Raw genomic sequence first — 20081 nt, forward strand, 5'->3', positions numbered from 1 at the left:
TTCCCTGTCTACTGCCCAACTACTGCTGGGATAGGCTCGAGCACGCCCGCGACCCCTGTGGGGACAAGCGGTATAGAAAATGGATGGCTGGACAATAAATGTGTTGAACTTACATTTTGAAGGACAATGATTATGCCTTTTATTTTGACTCTCCAATTCAAACAGGCACTGTGATTCAGATGAGGAACATAAGTCAGAAGACACCATTGTGGTCATTATTTTATTTACGAAGATTTTGATTGACTTATGGGTTTGCACTCCAAATTGTAGCACTGATGCAATAACCAACTGCAAATTGAAGGAGTGGTAAGCTGAAAACAATGAAAACAGCACGTATAGATAGCTCAGTCAAAAGGTTAACAGTATCACAGACAAAACGTCTTATTTTTAAAAAGTGCATTCACAAACATGACAAATACTCTCAACTCATGATGTCTATCTTTATGTGATACAAAATATGCATACCTGTTTTAGATTTGTTTGTATGTCTATACATAGATATTTTTTTCAAAAGGATCACTTTTCTTTTCTTTCTTTTTTACAAAGGTTAAAAGCTGAGCTGTGGTCATAGCAGCTTTGGACTTCTCCAGCCTCATGTAACATCACCTCCATGTATTGAGATACAGAGTCTTGACAGATATCCAAATAAAAACCTCAGCATATTCTCTGTTGTTAAGCTCGAATGACTTTCTGTTTTTCTTGAACGAGTTATTTATCAGTGAGGCTTGTAGATTAGAAAATAAAAACATGGGAATCAATAAAATGTGTGGGCCATTTAATATATTTTTGTATACCCGCTTTTTTTTCCTCAATATCATAAATACTAAAGTCACTGGACAATATTATAAGACAATGCTTGGAGACTAACTGTAAAGATTAAAATAGTTAAAACATTTTTTTTAACTTTCTAGTTAATGAGAAACAAAATATCAGGCGAGCACAGAAATACTATACAGTCTGTTCATGGCCCTTTTTTCAATCTAAAAGAGCTCTCATAAAGAAGGTCGACTGAATGCCTGTGAACAAACATTCTTTCATTCTTTTTTGTTTGTGCCTCATCCAAGATGGTTGCCCATTGTAAGGCAAAGTCTCGGTTGTCGAAGGAATTCATAAAAGCAATCAAACATACAGATAAAAACTGCATCATGCAAATTTTGCAAGACAACATTCTGTATTCCCAAACAAGAGACAAAGCATCTTTCATTACATCAAGTGAACAGGGAATGGGTGGAAAGGAAAAAAAAAACTCTAATCAACACTAAATACAATATTTCCAAAAGCAAAAAATACTTCATCTGTACATAATAGAGTAACACAAGTTTGTGACTGGATCAGCAGTTTCTTAAAACTTTTAAATGTTTTAGTCTTAGTTTCAAGAAAGTTTTTATTCTTTAATTGATCCCAATTTCTTTGTTGTCCTCCATGTACCTGGAGAAGGGGCGGCTCGCCCCGACCTCGAGTGTAGTTTTCTCAATTCCGGTCATAGGAGGGCTGCTACCTGTGTGCAGACGGTCCATTGCACTCGGCATGGCTCGCAGTGAAGTTAGTCCTGCACCCCCGAGGCTGACGGGTAGTTGGGTGATACCTCCATTTTGGATCACAGAAATCTCATTGTTCTTCATGGCCAAACCATTGGTGATAGCAGCTGCATACTGGTTCCAAAAACCGGGATCAACGTTCATGGCCCGAGCTGCCAGGTCCTTTTGGAACATTTCGCTGAACTTCATTGCATCCCCACCTAGAAGGGCCATAGGATTTTCTACAGATAGTCGCCGCCCTCTGCGTGCTGGTGCATTGTTCCACATGTGTGTTCCCATGTGGACCTAAAATAAGCAAACACACACAAAAGTACAAATAAAGATGATCATTAAGCACCAGAAACGTTTTAGACACGGAGTCATGTGTCACACTTGGCAACGAGTAATACAGTAGATACTTTCCTGAATACTTTACTAGTTGTTTACTAGTAGTTAGGATTAAGTGGAAAATATAGGATGCACAACATTTCACTTATGTTTGATCTTTGTGACATGGCATACATCCATACACCACAACGAGAATTTACATACCTTTAGATTGCCTTTAGTGGTGAACGCCCGTCCACAGATGGAGCATGCAAAAGGTTTTTCTCCAGTGTGTGTGCGCTCATGGATTTGCAGAGCACTGGCAGAAGAGAAATTTTTCCCACAAGAGTGGCAGTTGTGCTGTTTTGGTGTACGCCGTGGGGGTGGGGGAGCCAACATGGGGTTGGTGCTGGAGCTCAGGGTGGTCTGGGGAGCTGCAGCAGTGGGAACCTGGATGCCTACAGGCATGTGGGAATTGTCGCTCAACGATATTGACTTGCTGTGCCCATTCATTTCCATTTTAATCATATTTGATGCAGTGCTGGCCAAGTTAGGAGTGGTTAGACCTAATAGGAAAAAAGTTGAAATATCAGAAATTAGAATCAGAAATTCAGATATAGCTATTCATTTTACTCATACACACCTCGATCTCTATTTAGAAACAGCATACTGAAGTGGCTCTCCTCCTTGATAAAGTGTCTGCTCGGTTGAATGGCAGTCAGGTCCAGGGCCCCGTTGCCTTCTGTTGCAGGAAGTGGAGATGGGGTTTCAGATTTTTCAGACTTCACAGTTGCCAAGGCTGCATTGTTCTCCCGGCTCTCCTCTACTGCCATGGAACTGTTGTGATTGTTGAGCGTAGCTGGGGACTTAGATCGCTGGTTCTCACAGTGGCTATGAGCTGGGGACAAATGTTGTAAAGAACCAGAGGACTCTGAAAGAGCAGGGCTCCCCAAGCTTTGAGATTCTGCATCCCCAGCTGCAGACAGAGAATCAGCGGGAAAACATTCATTCTCGCTTCCATAGCTGCAGAAACTTTGACTGGGCTTTTGAATAAATGAACTTGTCATTTTTGCAGTGGAGTCAATCATCTTCATCTGGTTCTCCATAGCAGCAATGCTTGACATTATGGAAGTTGGTGGAGAGCTTCCAGGTGAATAAGGCTTTAATGGGTCCATTTCACCTTCCTTTACATCAACTTCATCATCTATAGCCTGCTCCATTTCATCCAGAAGATCATCATCATAATTGCTCATTGCATCCATGCTCTTTTCATCAAATGATAGGTCTGTGTCCATTTCCGGAAGGTTGTCAGTAACTGGAGTGTTTGGGATCTGGCCGCCCATATGCATGCGGATATGCTGTTGCAGAACGACAGCGTTGGTGAACTTTTTCTGACAAATTGGGCATGAGTGCTGGACTCGCAGAGGGGGTTTTGACCGATGAACGCCGAAATGTGTTTTTAGATTACCCTTGGTGGTGAATGCCCGTCCACATATTTTGCATTTAAAAGGTCGCTCGCCAGTGTGGATGCGGTAGTGCATCTTGAGAGCACTCTGACAGCTCAAAACACGGTGGCAAATGACACACTGGTTGGGGTCAGTCATTTTCTTGTCAATGTTTTCAACAAGTTGTTGCAACTTGGATGTCTCGGACGTTTGCATAGAGTCCAGGAGGCCTCCAAAGGGAAATTTTGCCTTAAATTGATCAGACAGCATGGGGAGAACAGGGTGGGACACTGGGTTTGAAGAGGAGTTTGGGGTGTTGATAGGTTCAGTAACCTGGGAACTAGTTGACATTGTTGTGGAGGTGATGGCAGTGGAGAGAACCACATGGGATACTGATGTTGTGGTAGTAGTGTTTTCCCCTGGTCGACTAGGGCAAGTTGGGGGCAGGAGGATTCCCTCAGGCTTAAGGACTGGAGGTACATCACTACCTGGTGTGGGTTTTGGGGAAATCGAAGCAGTGGTAATTCCAGAGTCAACAACAATATTAGGAGACAAAGATGCATGTTCACTAGATGGGGGTGACGTTCTTTGAGGTGACCTGTTTAGGGGAGTGAGGCTTGCAGAATCACCAAAACCCCCGATCATACTTGGTAAGGTGGGAGGCAGTTGGAGTCCAACTGAGGTGGGAACAGTTGAGAGTACAGGTTTACTGTCAAGCCATGTGGTAACAGGTTTTTCTGGGGGCAATGACATACCATATGGAATGCCTGAGCTTGTAGGAACATTGTCTAGGTACTCAGGAACTGGGTAGGGGTTCATTTGAATATGAGGGTATTTTTCTTTGTGCCTCTGGAAATGGACTTTGAGATTTCCCTTGGTAGAGAATCTGTTACCACATATGTTGCATTTGTAGGGCCTCTCTCCAGTGTGGGAACGCAGGTGGATTTGTAGTGCACTGTCACTGCCAAATACTTTGGCACAGAATCTACACTTGTGCTTGAAAAAAGGGTCTTCAGAACTTGGCTTTGTGTCAAAAACAGACACATTTGGAGGCTTCCCTTTGCGATGTTTCATCAGAGCAGACAGGGGGTCGAGTGCATTGGCTGTTGCTGCTATGCTCGCTAAAGGGTTTGGGAATATAACGCTGCTTGATGAGCTGTGAGGTATCAGCGGTAGATTGGAAGCTGAGTTCAGAAGGCTGTTGTGACTGAGTGATGGCGGCGTGTTGGAATTTCTGGGATGAGTGGAACTGCTACTGATTCCACTGCTTCCTGACCCATTATTGCTCATGCTCATGTTGGTGACTGATGATGAGCAGGAGGGAAGTAGAGCTGACAGTCCAGAGGCACTGGGTGGGGGAAACATTGAACTACCGGAGGATGTATTGGGCACTGACGAATTAGACTGCTGACTTCTACTTGATGTTTGGGTGTGAGGCCCTTCTATTGCAGAGGTCAGAGTTGAAGAACATTGGCTGTTGAGAGAGGCTGGCAACCTAACAGGCAGCTGATGGACAGGTGGAGTGATGAAGTTGTGGAGCTGAAGTTGACTTGCAACTGAGGGGGCACACGCAGAAATCGGCCCAGGATTTCCAGTTACTGTGTTGTGGTGGTTAAGTGCAGGCTGTGATGCAGATTGTCTGTTCATCAGAGCCACTTGACTTCGTATTTGTTCTATCAACTGCAGCTGGTGGATTTGCTGCTGCTGAAGGGCCATCAGCTGGTCCAATATCATAGGGATAGCCATGGTGGAAACTCCGCTCCCTGCTGCTGCCCTAATGCTCTGAGAAAACTGTGCAACTGCTACCCGGGTGCCATGCAGAGTTTCTAGGGTAACATTAGTGCTTGGCATGGTATAGTTCGTAACACTTGGGGGGCTAACGTCATCGAGCTGAGGTAGGGAGGCATCGGCTTCGGGTGAGGCCACATCTCCGTCTTCAAGATCCATGTTTTTTTCCGACGAGAGTTCCACCTCCATTTCCTCATCCTCTTTTTCTAGGACCCTGACCCCATTTGACGTGGTGATCTCTGGGACATCATCGCCCTCACTAGCAGGTGAGCGGTTGTCGTCCCTGGCATCGTCGCTGTCAGCTTGCTCACTAGGGCAACTGGGCACAGGGGAGGGTTCTGGGTACTCCTGGGAGGGAATAGGTGTTTCCTCATTGTCATTTACAATTAACACTAGTGGGTTCTTGGTGCAGCTCGTTAAATGTTCACAGAAATCTGCCCACTTGAAGAACTCAGCACAACACTTTTCACACACATGCGTCTCTTCACTGCCACTGCGGCTTTCATTCCCGCTGTCAGCGTCATCCAGCACATCACCTCGAGCTGAAGGGAAGAGGTCAGGGGTGTTAGAGGGTATACAAAAGGAGGGGGAAAGGGAACAAAAAAGAATTCATGAATACCGAATCAATAAAGAAACCACGTATACTTTGCAGTGCAGTGCTGGAAAGATTTAAGCTTAGATTTTCTCTCTCTCTCTTTTAACATAAAAAAATCAATACATACATGTATATATTTTTTACTCCCCACAAATTGTCCCAGTTCACCAATTGTCAAGGCCTAGGTTTGTGCATTCACACCCAGTCTCTGGGGCCAGCTAATAATTTTCTTTGTGCAATCCATCAAATTATGAGGGCCTATCAATTGTGGATACTGCCGCTTAATGAAATTCCATAGAGCCCATCGATTTCCAATATTTCATACAATTCACAGCTGCCTCGTCTGTTGGGTACAAATCAGGACTTTGATGGCCCTATTAGAATTCCCCTCTGATATCAGGCTGGTGAATTTCCAGCTGAATTTCAAATGCCTATTGCCTGTTCACTGTGTATTGCGGAGCAACGTATTTGGCCAAAGTACTTAAAAACAGAAAGGACTTCATCCTGAAAATAATCAAACATTGTGGACTCCAAAATAATAGCCAAAAAGAAAGCCACATATTTGCTTATATGTAAGACAAATAAGTAATAGTTGTGTCCCTCTCTCTCTCTCTCCCTCTTCCATGCTCTTGAAACCAGACTCAACAAATTACATGCTAGTGTGAAGGCAGCAAAGTCACTGATTAGTTACACATGTTTAATCACAGTTACAGCAAGACACTTCCTCCTCCTCCTCATGCGACCAGCCGAGTCCAACAAGCTAATTCGTGCTTCGAACACTGACCCATTTAACACCTGATCAAAACCATTGGCCTCAGTATTATACCGTTGCCATTATTATTATATTTGTATTTGAATGTAAAGCTAATGTTTGTGTTGGTAAAATGTATCAATGTGCTCAAAGGCAACTGTTGCTTTTTGCTCCGTTTTTTTTTTTTCCTGTGTTGTACGTTATTACCGCCACATTCGGCAAGCACCCTCACTCTCCACTTCTAAAACGTGCCTTAAAACACAGTTTCATTTCTTGACTTTCAGCACAGTATGAGACTTTGCCCTTTTTATACGTTAATGTGTTATTTCATGTATTATTTTTTAAAAACTTTATTGTGAAATTACGGTTTTAAAAGACTGCTTTGTTCAATTATTGAATGTTTTATGTTCAATATGTATATGTAAGCTCACCACTTTGTTTTAGTGGGCTTGTTTTTAAAGTGCACTAAAAACAAAATTTATATTCTCTAATAATTATAGAAAGAAAAACTTTTAGTCTGAAATAATGGAATTACTATGGTGCTGTTTGCACACTTTAGCCTATATAAGAAGTTATTGTGGAGTGAGATATGTATGTTAAAGCAGACAATAAGTCTTTGATTAATCACACCCACACTTCCTGCAATTTGTGCTCTGAGAGTGTACTTACTTCCGAATTAAACACAGTTGTAAAATGTTAGGCGTCCATTCATATTTTCACCTGAATGAATTAGTATGTATCTATATTTGTAGCAGTGACTATCTGTAAATATACAAAATATAAATCAACTTGATCAAATGTGCTTAAAATTTCAAAGGTTGCTTCCGATCTTTTTTTTTATGGGAGCTAGAGTTTTCAAATGTTAGAAAACAAAAATATATATTTCTTTTTTCATGGTTTGACTCGCCATTAAAGAACAATACATACTATATACTTATAAAAATATATATATTCAAAGCAAAAATCAACAAGTAAAAAGGGACCAGTAAGACAGAAAAGACAGCGACACATGGTAGCAGGTTGAAAATCCCCTTAGCCCCTCAGCGGACAAAGAATCCATTTCCATAATTGAGGGCTGAAAGGTCAACACAAATGAGTAGGCATTGTGTTTAGATGATTAGTTATTAGAATGGTATTACTGTCAATCTCTTTTACTCTTTCATACAATTACAAGTGGAAATCTTTTTGTCTATAACCACTCTCACATACAAACACACGCACAAACGATCCTTGTACTTATATCACACACTTCACATTTATGCAAATTTCCAAGCTTTTAACAACACTGTAGAAAATAAAAAATGTAGAATGAACACACACAAAAAAAAAAAAAAACCACTAGGCTTGCAATGTTTCACGAAACATAAATGTGTCCTTTACTATATTAGGAGTATCCGTGTGCGTGTTTAATTGTGGTTTAGAACATTGCAAATCACACAAGACACCAGATTAGTGCGTCAACTGGAAATGTTGAAGCTTTCTGAAAAAGAAGTTTAAAATTACCACCTTGGCTCGAAGCGTGAAGGCGACATTTTGTGGCTGCGCGTATAAGACTGCTTGTGCACATAACTTATTGATTTTCTTATAGCATGAAAAAGCCATGGCTGGTAAAAAAAAAAAAAAAAAAAAAAAGGCTAGAAGCTAGAATACGTTTTTCATTTGAGCTTTAAGAGTCTTGATTTGCTCCCATGCAAATATTAAGCAGAGCACAGTCAATAGGGTAATTGTGGGCATTGAATATGTGTGTCTGCTATCATGCCCAACAATCTTTGGCATGCTAAGTGAAACCACTAATCTGACATATCAGATGAAGTATTCATGCTTTCCACTGATTCTGTGAAAACCACAGTGCTGTGCACTGAATGGACCATTGGCATATTGAACAATTACAAATGCTGCCATTCTTAACCATTCATAGAGCATTGACAAATACACACTGGTATTATTTGCTGCTCCTTAAAGTAAAACTCTCTGTATTCTAAATGATATTGAAACTATTTGCAAATCAACATATTTATGAAGGTCTTTAGATTTAATTTACTAAAATCCACAAGGAAATAATTTTAACAGTGCCTCTACCATTTATTATTTGCAATGCTAAGATGCCTGAGGATAAATTAGTGGCATTAAAGGCAGGTTTGGTGTTATAGATTGGGGTCAAGCTAAACTAAGTAACAAACTGAGAGTTGGATGAGGAAAGATTTTTCATTCAAATAAAAAATGCGCATTTAACATTATTTTCCTAAAAATTAATTACTTAAATAATAATGTACTAAGATTTACCCCATGTTATAAATCTATAATCATATTTGACATATACTTAGGATTTTTTTGAAATAGGTGAATCATTCCAAATTCCATATTACTTTTTTTGCCCTTACACACTTTTAATTCGGCCACGTCTTGGCTCTATCAACACACACACAAAGCATCTTGTCGAAAGAGTCCATGCATCCTCAGACCTGCAGAGGCTCAAGTGTGTGCCATTCGCTTGGTCGGGCTCTGCTGCAGAGTGGTACAGTCATATCTGCACTCACAGAGAGGCCTTTGTCATAAAGCCTGAGATGCAGCGCAGCCAAGACATGAACGATTTGTTTATGGAAGCAATTTCAATACAGCATCCAACAGCGCTCTTCTGTCCCTCAGAAAAAGGTTTGCGATATGGAAAAAGCAATAATCATTGATGATCATCCTTTGCAAGCCTAAAAAACATCTAAAATGATTTTGATGAGGCTTTTTGTGATAATATCACTTCCGAATGCTTACAATTGCTAGTACCACTGTCATCAACAAGTAAATGAAAGGACGAAAGAAACAAGCAAGAAAAAAATGTGCCTGTGCTAGATTTGAAGTATGTATACTCCACGTGTTCTCAGTACAGAAAGGTAATTAAAACAACAGAACTGTATTGAAGTGAGTCATATTTAAGTGCCTTCTTGAAGACATTATGGTACTGTGTGGGTGGTCCACCAGCCTGCACCCATCGGTGAGAGGGGATTAAAACAAAAGCCAAACAAAGCCTCACTGCAGGGGTGGGGTGAGGGAGTTGCATGTTAACACTGTCAGCGGGGGGCTTCTCACTGCATTATACTGATTGCATCCAAGCAATTCTTAAATATTTCACACAATACAAGGACTTTTTCACATTTTTTAAAAATTAATAATTTGAGAATTTTTTTTCTCAGGGAATGTGGAAAGTATGCGATGGGATGTGTTACAATACACAAATGCACATGTACTAACGAGTGCGATATAATTGTCAATGTGGCGCTTAAGTGCATTAACATTCACTTTGTACCTGTATGTTGTGGCAGTATTAAACTTTATGGTGGAGATCACTTTCAGAAGTTTTAGAACAGGAAGGGTCATCGTGTGTTTGCATGCAACGTGCGTGCCCTCGGCCCTCACACATCACATGCACGTGCACATTTTCAAATCCGCTGTCTGCACAGGAAGTGTCGACAAGATGAAAAGCCTGTCACTGTTCACACTTTCTCGGACGCCAGAAGGCTGTGCAGCCAAGGTCAACGGCATCCATGTTCTAATTGTTTAAGGATCTTGACACCGAGCTGCTGGACTTGCTCGGCTGAGCTGGACAAAGGTTAAGTCAGCAAGCTTTTTAAAAGCACTCCTAAGCACCCAAAGCAACCCGCCCCCCAATCTTAACACACGCACACAAACCCCAAAACCCCTGGGGTGGGGCAAATGTCCAGAAGGCCCGAGAGGCAGATGATATGACACACATGGGCTAGAAGACACTTGCCAAAGTCATACATACATGAAGGTGACATCAACTTGACAATCAATCACAGAGATCAAACAAAGTTAGTGTAGTCTCTACTTGCAGTTTTTGCCTCTCTAGCCAAAAATACAAAACACCATATCAGATCTATGACTTACTTCTTCAACTTATAAGAAATAGATTTTATGATAAAAATACTTGATTTCCCGAGGTCAGGATCAATGATACTACATGAACAAGCCGCTGAGTTTTATCATGCTGCAACACAGTGGCGTGTCACCTGTAAGGTAGCTTCAGATATTGTTCCGAGCTTTGAGTGAAACTGATTTGCAGTGGGGGAAAAAAATGTTTGCCGATCGTTTCTCTGAAATTTCTGTTCTCCATGAAAACAAGAGGGCCAGTTTACGCCTGAAATAAGGAGAGTGAAGAACATTCCACTGCTACTAACACTCTTAAAAACAATGGCAGACACGATCGGAGTGTACGTGTGTGTGCCTGCGCGCGTGTATTTGTGAGTGTGCGAGTGTTTTGTGTGTGTTGTGTGTGTACGTGTGTGTGTGTGTGTGTGTGTGTACGTGTGTGTGTGTGCGCGTGTGTGTCCTTTTACAACCAAAGATACACTTCGATGTCTCACCAGGATGTTAAGGTGAGGAACAATCAAGTTTAAGACATAATTTTTCGAGTCAAAGTTGTCTTCACTGTAAGTGAGATGGGATTGCTGGAATGAAAATAGTCAAGGACTATATCAAACAATGCAACTTAACATATTTGTCTATGACTTCCAAGGGCCATCATTGCATATTCAAAGAGGAGTAATGTTTCTACAAATAATATATTCTTAAATCATAAGTACAAAATCACATTCAAGGAACCACAGCCACCAAACGCACGCGCGTGCGCACACACACATACACACACGCGCAAACACACACACACACTCACACACACAAACACTCGCGCAAAAGAGAGCTTCATAATGACTATACAACAGATTTGTACACTAAAACAGCCTGCAGATTCACAGGGTAAAGGGGTGAAACTTTTTAAAATGATGATCATTTACAAATACATACTGTAGTTATAATGTGCAAACTTGATTATTTATTGGAAATTACAATTTAAATCTTTTTCAAGTTGACTTATTTTTTAGCTTCCTTAGATGCATCAATATTCTGGTAGTTATTTAACAAGGAAAACATATATAGTTATAAATTAAATGGTCTGTATTTATTGTCATGTAACAATATATACATTGAACCTTACATATTTTAACACCTTTCAATGTAAATATGGATCATCTTTTTTCACAATTGATAATTTAAAGTGTGGAATTTCTATCATTTAAGATTTTTAAAATACAGTTCTTTTAAAACATGATTGTCAATTTTCCCCACATGGCAAGCTGTGTCAACCAATAATACTGACATAGTGAGAGAGAAGACAACAAATCAAGTGTGCTAAATTTGTGTGAGGGGGGGTGGGGGGTAAACAAAAAACATTTACATGACAAAACAAGGCTTCGACCTGCACCGGAATTAGCGTTTTTTGTATGGCCCTTGTGAAGACAGAGAGGCGCAGAGGGACAACTCTCTCTCATGCAGCACAATAACATTTTTTTAAAGAGTCATTGTTAAACGTTGGTTTCATTAGAGTTTTGGGGGAAAAAGGTTGAAGTGTGAAAGAGTGTCACAAATATGCTGTCATCTATTAGTCGTGAGCATGTTTCTTTTGATGTGTATTTTGTATATCATCAATTTAACATTGAAAAAATATCCATTCAAAATTGTTCATTCAAATAATATTAATGACTACAATCATCCGGTGAAACCAAAGAAAAGTGTTAAAATGCTATTGCATTTTGACAGGCCTTTAAAAAGGCCTGTCAAAATGCAATCTGTGTGCAAACTGTATTATTTAATAAAAACATCAAAACATCAGCAAAATAATGTCTTGTATTATTATTTAAAATGTAAAAAAAAATGAAATTCCGACGCGACGGTTGTCACGTCACCTTGGAGAATGGGTTTCAACTTACAAAGAGCCTCCTAATAATTTGCTGGACTTTTCCTATATGGTTTCAATCAACACATTACGGACAAAAAATATCTTCAACAAGATAAGTATATATTAAAAAAATCACACGCACACACTTTTGGACTCGGGAGGTATAGTTTGGACTTACCATGCTGAGACATGATCCCGCTCATTGGCGCATCTTCTTCCGATTTGAGGTGCTGCGGCTTGGCTTGCTTGCGCCGGGACATGCTGGTGCTGATTCTGGTTGAGGTGCTGGCACTGGTGTCCGCTGGTTCGGCCGTTGCTTCTGCTGTGGGGCTCCGGGGCTGTCCGAGTGCGCGCGGCTCAGACACATCAGCGCAGTGCGCACCGGTCCGACTCGCCAAAGTTCTTCTCCAAAAAGAGTGTTCAGGCAGAGTGCAGGGGCAAACTATGGAATTAGCCGCTGTCGCGGCTGTGCGTGGGATTGCGCATGTCGGTATAATAATTATGATAGTGAATAATGCTTGGAGATGAGTGGCACCGTGTGAAGGTGGGGAGGATTGGCTGGAGTCCAACGGACGCGCATTGGATATGCTAATGAGAGAGCGACTGAGCAATTAGCCGCCTCACAATCGGACTTTATCCGTCTCTTTTCTCTTTACCTCCCCCTCAACAAAACAACACACAAATCTCTTGTTATGCCCAGCACTTTGGGATGGAAGGGGGGGGGGGGGGGGGGGGTCTTCTGCATGGACTGTTCTTCCTCGCCCTCTTCCCTCGAAGCGCACTGACTTGCAAGTGCTACTTCAAGCCGTTTTCCTCATCTTCATTACTTTGACATCTTTGGTTCACACTTTTTTGGCTACGTTCAGGTACTTTTTCCTCTTACAAGTAGTTGTTTTCCTAAGCAGCTTCGATCATTTCAAGGATTTAATATAGGGACGCATGCTTATAGGCGTGAAAAGTTATTGACAAGAGCGACAAGTTGTTACCAGAGTTGTCCAAAGTTTACGATTTTCAAAAAAGGTCCCACGATGCTCCCTTGACAGTGACCAAACCGCTTTCACTCCAGCAAAAAAAAAAAAAGAGTAAGTTGGATGTGAATAGTTTCGAAGACAGCGCGCACGCTCCTCCTTCTCTCCAAGTGTTTTGCTCTCCTTTTTCGCTTCTTAAAAAATAAAAGTCGTCTCTTGATTTGCCCGGCCTCTCCTTTTTTTTTCTCGTCGATGACTTCCGCGTCAAGGCCCGTTCACAAGTTCTCTTGGAGCGGCCCACCGGTCTTGCGGAGGGTCGCGCGGGCGGGCTCCGTGTGAGTGGGGACTAGCGGCGAGTGTGAATGTTTAACCCCCACCAAGGCAGCAGGCTCAGCCCATTGCTTCATGCCGCCGCTAGGATGTACCACCACGTTGCTGTTGAATGGACCGTCCTCACCCTCCCGTGTCAACACCCACATTTTATTTGAACTCCCATCCCACATTCTACCAGTCCACCTTTCAAGCTGTCATACGAATTTGAGATGATTTAATTTATTTAGTATGTTAATTTTTTTCTATGATGAGTTGATGTGATCATTTGTGTCATCACATGTTCATACGACTACAAGTGCGCAACAACATACGCTTTTACGCTGAGATTTGTGCAATTGCCATATTAATTAAATCATATCATTTTACATTTACTATGCATGGTTTTCGATTTATTGCAAAATGATACTGATTAATCACAAAAAGTGTGAATTTGAAATATGAAGTGCAAATGGCAGCGCATATGATATAGCGTTGGAGCCAAAATGCGTGTCATTAATAAGAAATCAATGTAATGTTTTAGTTTATTTAGCGCGGGGGAAAAGGCCCCAAAGTAATTTAATATGCAAAATCATCAGACGTGGTATACTGCATTCAACTCGTACAACGTGAACGTTTTCACTGAGAGGGGCGAGCTGCACACACACACACACGCACAGACGCACACACCTTGTTTGTTTGACTGCATGCCCCTGTCCCCACCTCATACGAGACAAATCTGCTGGCAACAAGGTCGTCCGGAGCAAACTTTTCTTTCACCACTCATTCGATCATCCCTGTAGAAGTTATGTCCAAAAGCCCGTTATTATCTGGTATTAATAGATGCAGCCCCGGGAAGACAAAATCAGCTATTGATAATTGCAAAGAGTCCACGGCGGCCACTGTATCGATCGGCTTGTCCTCCTCTCCCCTGCTACCGAGAGATAAGGAGACACACTCTTTAGAGCAATATAATTTCTTTTGACCTATCTGCTTGCTACAGACTTATGATGAATAGCCGGAGTGGCTGAAGTCCTTTATCACCAAAGTTACCCCCTTGATATATTATTGATTCTTTATAACTAGCTCGGCACACAAAAATCAAACTGTCCACTTGGCCATCATCATCATCAATATCATCACAAAGGCGGGAGGAATGAAGATCCTTTTCTCTCTTTTCCCTTCCTTGCGCCTTTTACAATCTTCTCCGTGGGCCTAATCGTGAGTCTACTGATGATGAAAGGAGAGGGGAAACGTGTACGTTGCCATTCAAGACGAGGTGCCATTTAATCTCAGGGTGGGCCACACGCACGCGCACCAGCACTGAAGGAGCGGGAGAGGAGGGTGCATGGGGAAGATGCGCTGTCGGGGAATGGGATGGGCATGATTTTGAAAAGAAATTTTCAGTACAATTTCCCAAGTAATCAGTGTGTATTACTCTTATTTTACTTTGCACAATTACACCTATGAAAGAAAAAGATGGAAACCTGTTAATTCGATATATGCAGTCCATATATTCCAAACCTTGAAGCAGACTGCAGCATATCGGAGCCCCATCACGGAGAATGCACTCTGGTGCGGTGGGGGTTGGAAAGTAGGATGGAATCGAAAGGGAGAGAGAGAGAAAGCAGAGGAAAACGTGTAATCACCCAAACAAACATTTTACCCATTTTCATCCCCTTTGGAAGCATAGAGTCAGGTAAAACGATCTGCTTTGCTTGTGCTCTCTGTTCACCTCAAGATGCACCGACTCATTTCTATCGAGTGAGCAGCCTCTTCTCTCTTTGGCGCAGCAGTTTGCGGCAACTTCTCTTGCTTCTGCTGAGGATTTAGACCGAGGCGCGAGGCCAGGACAGTGACGAAGACACCAAAGGTAAATGATAGTGTGTTTTATTTATTTATTTATTTATTTATTTATTTATTTATTTATTTATTTATTTATTTATTTATTTAAATTTGTTTATACCATTGTCAGAAAGTGGTGAGGCAGTGAACAGCAAGCATCTGAGACGTATTTGCGCAACTAGTGCCATGACACGTGCACACACGCGCACACGCACGCACGTACACACGCTCAAACACCCACACCCACACACCTCTGTTGCAGCATATGGCAGCTCCAGACAGTGCTGAGTCAACTTGGACCAATCAGAGAGCAGAGTCTGCTTTGTCATCAATAGAACAAAGCTGCTGATAGTTTCACTGGATATTCTTTAAAAGCTGTGTTTGGAAAAATACCTAAATACTTCTTCATGTTACCCACTCATTTGTAGAGCATTAAAAACTTTGGAAATATTTTACTTGAACTTATGAGACAACGTGCATTCTGTAATCACAAGTGTGTAGGTCTGATTGATATACATCAATCCAGTAAAGGAGAGTTTGCAATTAAAATTGTTTTGTCATATTTGTTTAAACCATTATGATTTGCCAGCAGAACAAGAGAAATGATTGTGAAAAGAATAAGGTATTGCTTATGGGCTCCAGCTTGTGCCTCTTATTTGATATACAAGAAACCACCCCATCATGGAAAAAACAACCAAGAGGCCTGACTTATGAAGTGTCATTTATTGTGCACTCGTGGTCACACCCGTGTGGCCTCAGACTGACCTTGCTACCCCAGAAAAGTACCTTATTTGGCCTAAAGTGCTGGTGTGGGATGAACATGGTATTTTCTCAGCAAATCCATGCATAAAAATCAGGGCAGTTGCAGGTGCAGTACGCCCTACCACATCATGCTTGACATTGCGGAAACAGAAGTAGACTCACTGTGATCATGGCACAGCATTGACAGGTTAACTGCAAGATCTCGCCTTGAAGATGATGTAGTCACCCATTCATGTGACATGGGGAGGTTGAGACCGGCTTAGACCCCCGATCGTGCGTTCAAGTGTAAGCCCCCCCTCACCCCTCAGTAGTGACGGTGGTGCTATTTAAATATTTTTAAGCGGTTCATGATTATAATTTGTTCATTGGACTGATTTCTACAATAATTTAGAGGAACAGCTGCTTACATGTACTATACATGTACTTATATGCAGGCACGCACGCACACACACGCACACACACACGGGCAGAGTGAGCAGTGCCCCATCAGATAATAGATACCTCGTTTACTGTTTTCTATGTTTCATATTTCATAAAAAGTAGTGATTTAATAGCAGCTTTTATTAAATAACTAAAGTATAAATTGCTAAATAACCCTGTCACATAGTCGTTTAATTCTTGTTTTGTCATAATATCTTTAGTGTGCATCAGACACAAAACTGTCAGCCACTCAAACAGCTGATCGGGCTTTTGTCATTGGGCAACTCCATGAATTCTGCCTCGCAAATTCAAATTCCGTATCTCCCTATTAATGTTCCTGTGTGGCTAAATTATGTTATCGCGTGATTTTTACATTTCAAGTAATTCAAGGAAGTATCCATGAAATGCATTTAAAATGAAATTAATTTAAAATTTAATGCAAATTAAAATTACAGTAAATGGCTGTGCGACCAGCCCAAGATCTACCTCTCCAAAAGTACAAAGAGAAGTGCCGAAAATGGGAAGTTGGAAGATAACATTAATACATTTCAGATTTATGGCCATGCTGTGGTAAGAGAAATTGGAAGTAAAACAACCATATTAGGCAGTAAGAACGTTTTCTGCTTCTCTAATGTTAGGCCCTCTCTAGCCTTCCTTAGTGGTTGATGTCTTACCAAAACCAAAACAAAACCAAACATAGAATCCTTCAAAATTACTGTATTACAAAAATACCACATAGTGCTTGTCTTTATAAAGATTTATGTGGGCTGATTGGTTTATGATATATAAATAGGAATTGAAAACACTGACGCCAGTGCTTACATATTGCTTATAGTGAACATGATGAATTAGTACTACATTAACAGTTGTACGTATCAATTGCCTGTGAGAATGCCCTGAAGGTTGTGATGTTTAAAGATGCAAAAGATGTGTCAAAGATCAGGAGGTGTAATATCATCTGTTCGTGTCTCCTCTGTGAACAGTGGGTTTCGGACACATTTATTATTTCAGCGGAAATAAAATGTGACGGATCGCTCCCACCTTGAGATGAGCAAAATTTGATCTGACTGGTCCAATCTGAACTAATTGAAATGAATTGAATCAACCTATTTCTTCTCCTACTGTAATTAAATTAGAAGCTGGAGCGTAATTGGACATCGAGTTGGCACTTGAGAGGTGATGACAAAATCCTCATTGTTGCCACCAAAGGCCCAAGTGTCAAATTTAGTGTGAAATGCAATGCACCAAATGCTGCATGACACACTGACAAGCCTGCTACTTAGCAATAAGGTGATCATCCGGCCCGTCTCAAATTCTGTAATGATCTCTAAATAAGCTGTCAGCACTAGGAACTGAGTTCAAATCATTCATGGAGTGCAGACTCAGCGCCACATTCAATTTTTGTGTACTTGCACATTTTGAAAACAAATAAATAAATAAATAAATAATACTAATAAATCTCCTTGAGCAGTCTAAGGTTAAAAAAAAGGCAAAACTGGATTTTGACAAAAAGATTGAGAAGAAACATATCCAGTAATGACTAAGTGGCTGTCCCTGTATGTTTTTTCACGTTGTAACACTACCAAAATGAACACATTTTGTAATACTAATGAGAAGTTATAACAATTTAAAATTCAAATTAAATATTCTATATGAGATATATCTGCAACATGACCCACATGAGAAAACTACATTTACTTTTTTTACTACTCCAAGGCACCGGTCAGCTGCAGCATTTCCAAGAGCAATGTGAAGAAAAAGACTAAAGCCACACTGATGACACTTAATCTCATTGGAATACCTTGTCAGGTTTGACCTTGGAAAGATATTAGCCACTAGACAACTGATTGCATGTGTGTCCATAGTTGAGAGTGTAAGGGGAGCGTGCCTACCTGTTTTACCTGCAATTATGTGAGCGGATGAAAATATGTGTGCTTTGCAAAAACACAGACAGAAATTTAGATTCCCACTGTACCTAAACATATGCATATACATGTCTAAATTCTTCCATGTGTGTTGTGCATGCTCCTGAAAGAAATTACAACAGTGGACTGCAGGCCTTCTGATATGTGTACCACACTGCCTGTTCAATAGAAGCCTTTGCATTTTTAAACAGCATCAGTTACTTTATACTGTCATTGTTTTTGGCATTGTTGCCTTTCTTAATCCCGGTAAGTGCATAGCTCAGTGACAGTGTTGAACTCTTTCTGTTTCTGTGAATGCGAGGATGCTGAGCACACATTATATAATATGTATGCTGAATCTCAGAAAGCTAAGATTCTTATAACAATTTAATCAGTTGCTAGTGTTGAATAGACTGTTTATATGTACTGTTACTGTTTAGTATGGGTAATAAGGGTAGCGTTTTTTTAAGATGCATTTATGATGTGGCTTTGTGCGATGTTTGGGGTCACATTGATATTGAAAAACTTATTTTTTTCAGTAATGCTTTTGAGTCCGATTCCATTTTACCATCTTGATCATAAGATACCTGTACAATCTGATTAGAGTTAGTATAAAAGCTGTGTCGCATTATCGTTGGAACAAATCCTTTTGACATGCGCAGACTAATCAAATATACCGGAAATACAGTAGTAGTAGTAAGTAAAAGAAGCCGTAGTGACTTCCGTGTCAACAAAACATCGCTCAATCTGTTATTTTATGTATTTTCCTGTTTGCACTGTTATGTTAAGTTAACACTTCCTAACGGAGCTGCAATGTTTCAGACCAGACCAGTTCAATATTTTGCCCCCCATTTGTTTTGCTTGCTCTTCTTCTCCTAGTTTGCGGGAATAAATGATACGAGCATACTGATGTCACAGACAGATGGTTTGTTCCAACATTTTGGAATAAGCCTTTACATGTGTACTGATTAGATTATCAATCAACATAAACCAGGTTAATGTTCATACAGTTTATTATAGTACAGCGTCTTACAGAAATACAATAAATAATGTTAGCGCATAAGAGGTTCAGATAATGGATGGATTGTTGGAATATAACCTATGCTTTGTTTCTGATGAACACTTGGGTAAACTACATAACTGTATTTCAAATTGCCACGGTGGTATCTCACTAGCAGCAAATGAACCAAGTGTTATTTTTTTACTTGCGTCATGCTCCAAATGTCTTTGTGACAATAAAAACTATTTGCAACCTTTTAGAAACCCTGACGAAAAAAACATTCGGTATATTGCGCACTCACTCGCGGCTCATGATATATATACTGGCTTAACCCAACACAACTTCTCAACACAACTTAATTTAACAGAACACAAGATGAAACATCAAGAATAATACAATTATGAAAAACCAACAAAATGTTTTTCGCCATTCCTACATAGGCTTTGTTGTTTGAAGTGAATATACTACATAAGAGCAGGTATTTGCACTCCCCCATTCACTAGTCGATTACAAATATTATCATCTGTATGCATGATAACAATCAAATTTGTTATAAATATTGCTGTTATTTTAATAACAATTACAGTAATGTTAACTAGTAAGATATACTGTAGGGATAACTTCTCTTGCCACCAAACTGAAATACTTGTTTCATTGCTCATTTGTGTCATTGCTCCTGCAGTGCCTTACTTTGGTAACCCGAG

At 40.6% G+C, this 20081-nt stretch overlaps 1 protein-coding gene and 1 long non-coding RNA gene across 9 annotated transcripts in view; one reads left to right on the forward strand and one right to left on the reverse strand.

Annotated features, from left to right (window-relative positions):
- Positions 1–206: 206 nt before the first annotated feature.
- On the reverse strand, positions 207–12906 carry sall3a (spalt-like transcription factor 3a). Its single transcript, XM_049730086.2, has 4 exons — positions 12348–12906; positions 2488–5619; positions 2070–2410; positions 207–1823 (listed from the first exon to the last, which is right to left on the reverse strand). The coding sequence occupies exons 1-4, from the start codon at positions 12427–12429 to the stop codon at positions 1392–1394; spliced, it is 3987 nt and encodes a 1328-aa protein (XP_049586043.1). The 5' UTR covers positions 12430–12906; the 3' UTR covers positions 207–1391.
- Positions 12907–20081, forward strand: part of LOC125975042 (uncharacterized) — a 43145-nt gene continuing 35970 nt past the window's right edge. Inside the window, exons 1-2 of one of the 8 annotated variants that reach the window (XR_007483834.2) lie at positions 12907–13035; positions 15188–15319. This is a non-coding gene — a long non-coding RNA (uncharacterized lncRNA). Of the gene's footprint in view, positions 13036–14806; positions 15146–15187; positions 15320–20081 lie in introns of those variants that run through there. The other 7 variants (XR_011087393.1, XR_011087392.1, XR_011087391.1 and 4 more) reach the window with 7 other exon arrangements.

The sequence above is a fragment of the Syngnathus scovelli genome, chromosome 9, assembly GCF_024217435.2.
Source record: "Syngnathus scovelli strain Florida chromosome 9, RoL_Ssco_1.2, whole genome shotgun sequence".
Classification (NCBI taxonomy): domain Eukaryota; kingdom Metazoa; phylum Chordata; class Actinopteri; order Syngnathiformes; family Syngnathidae; genus Syngnathus; species Syngnathus scovelli.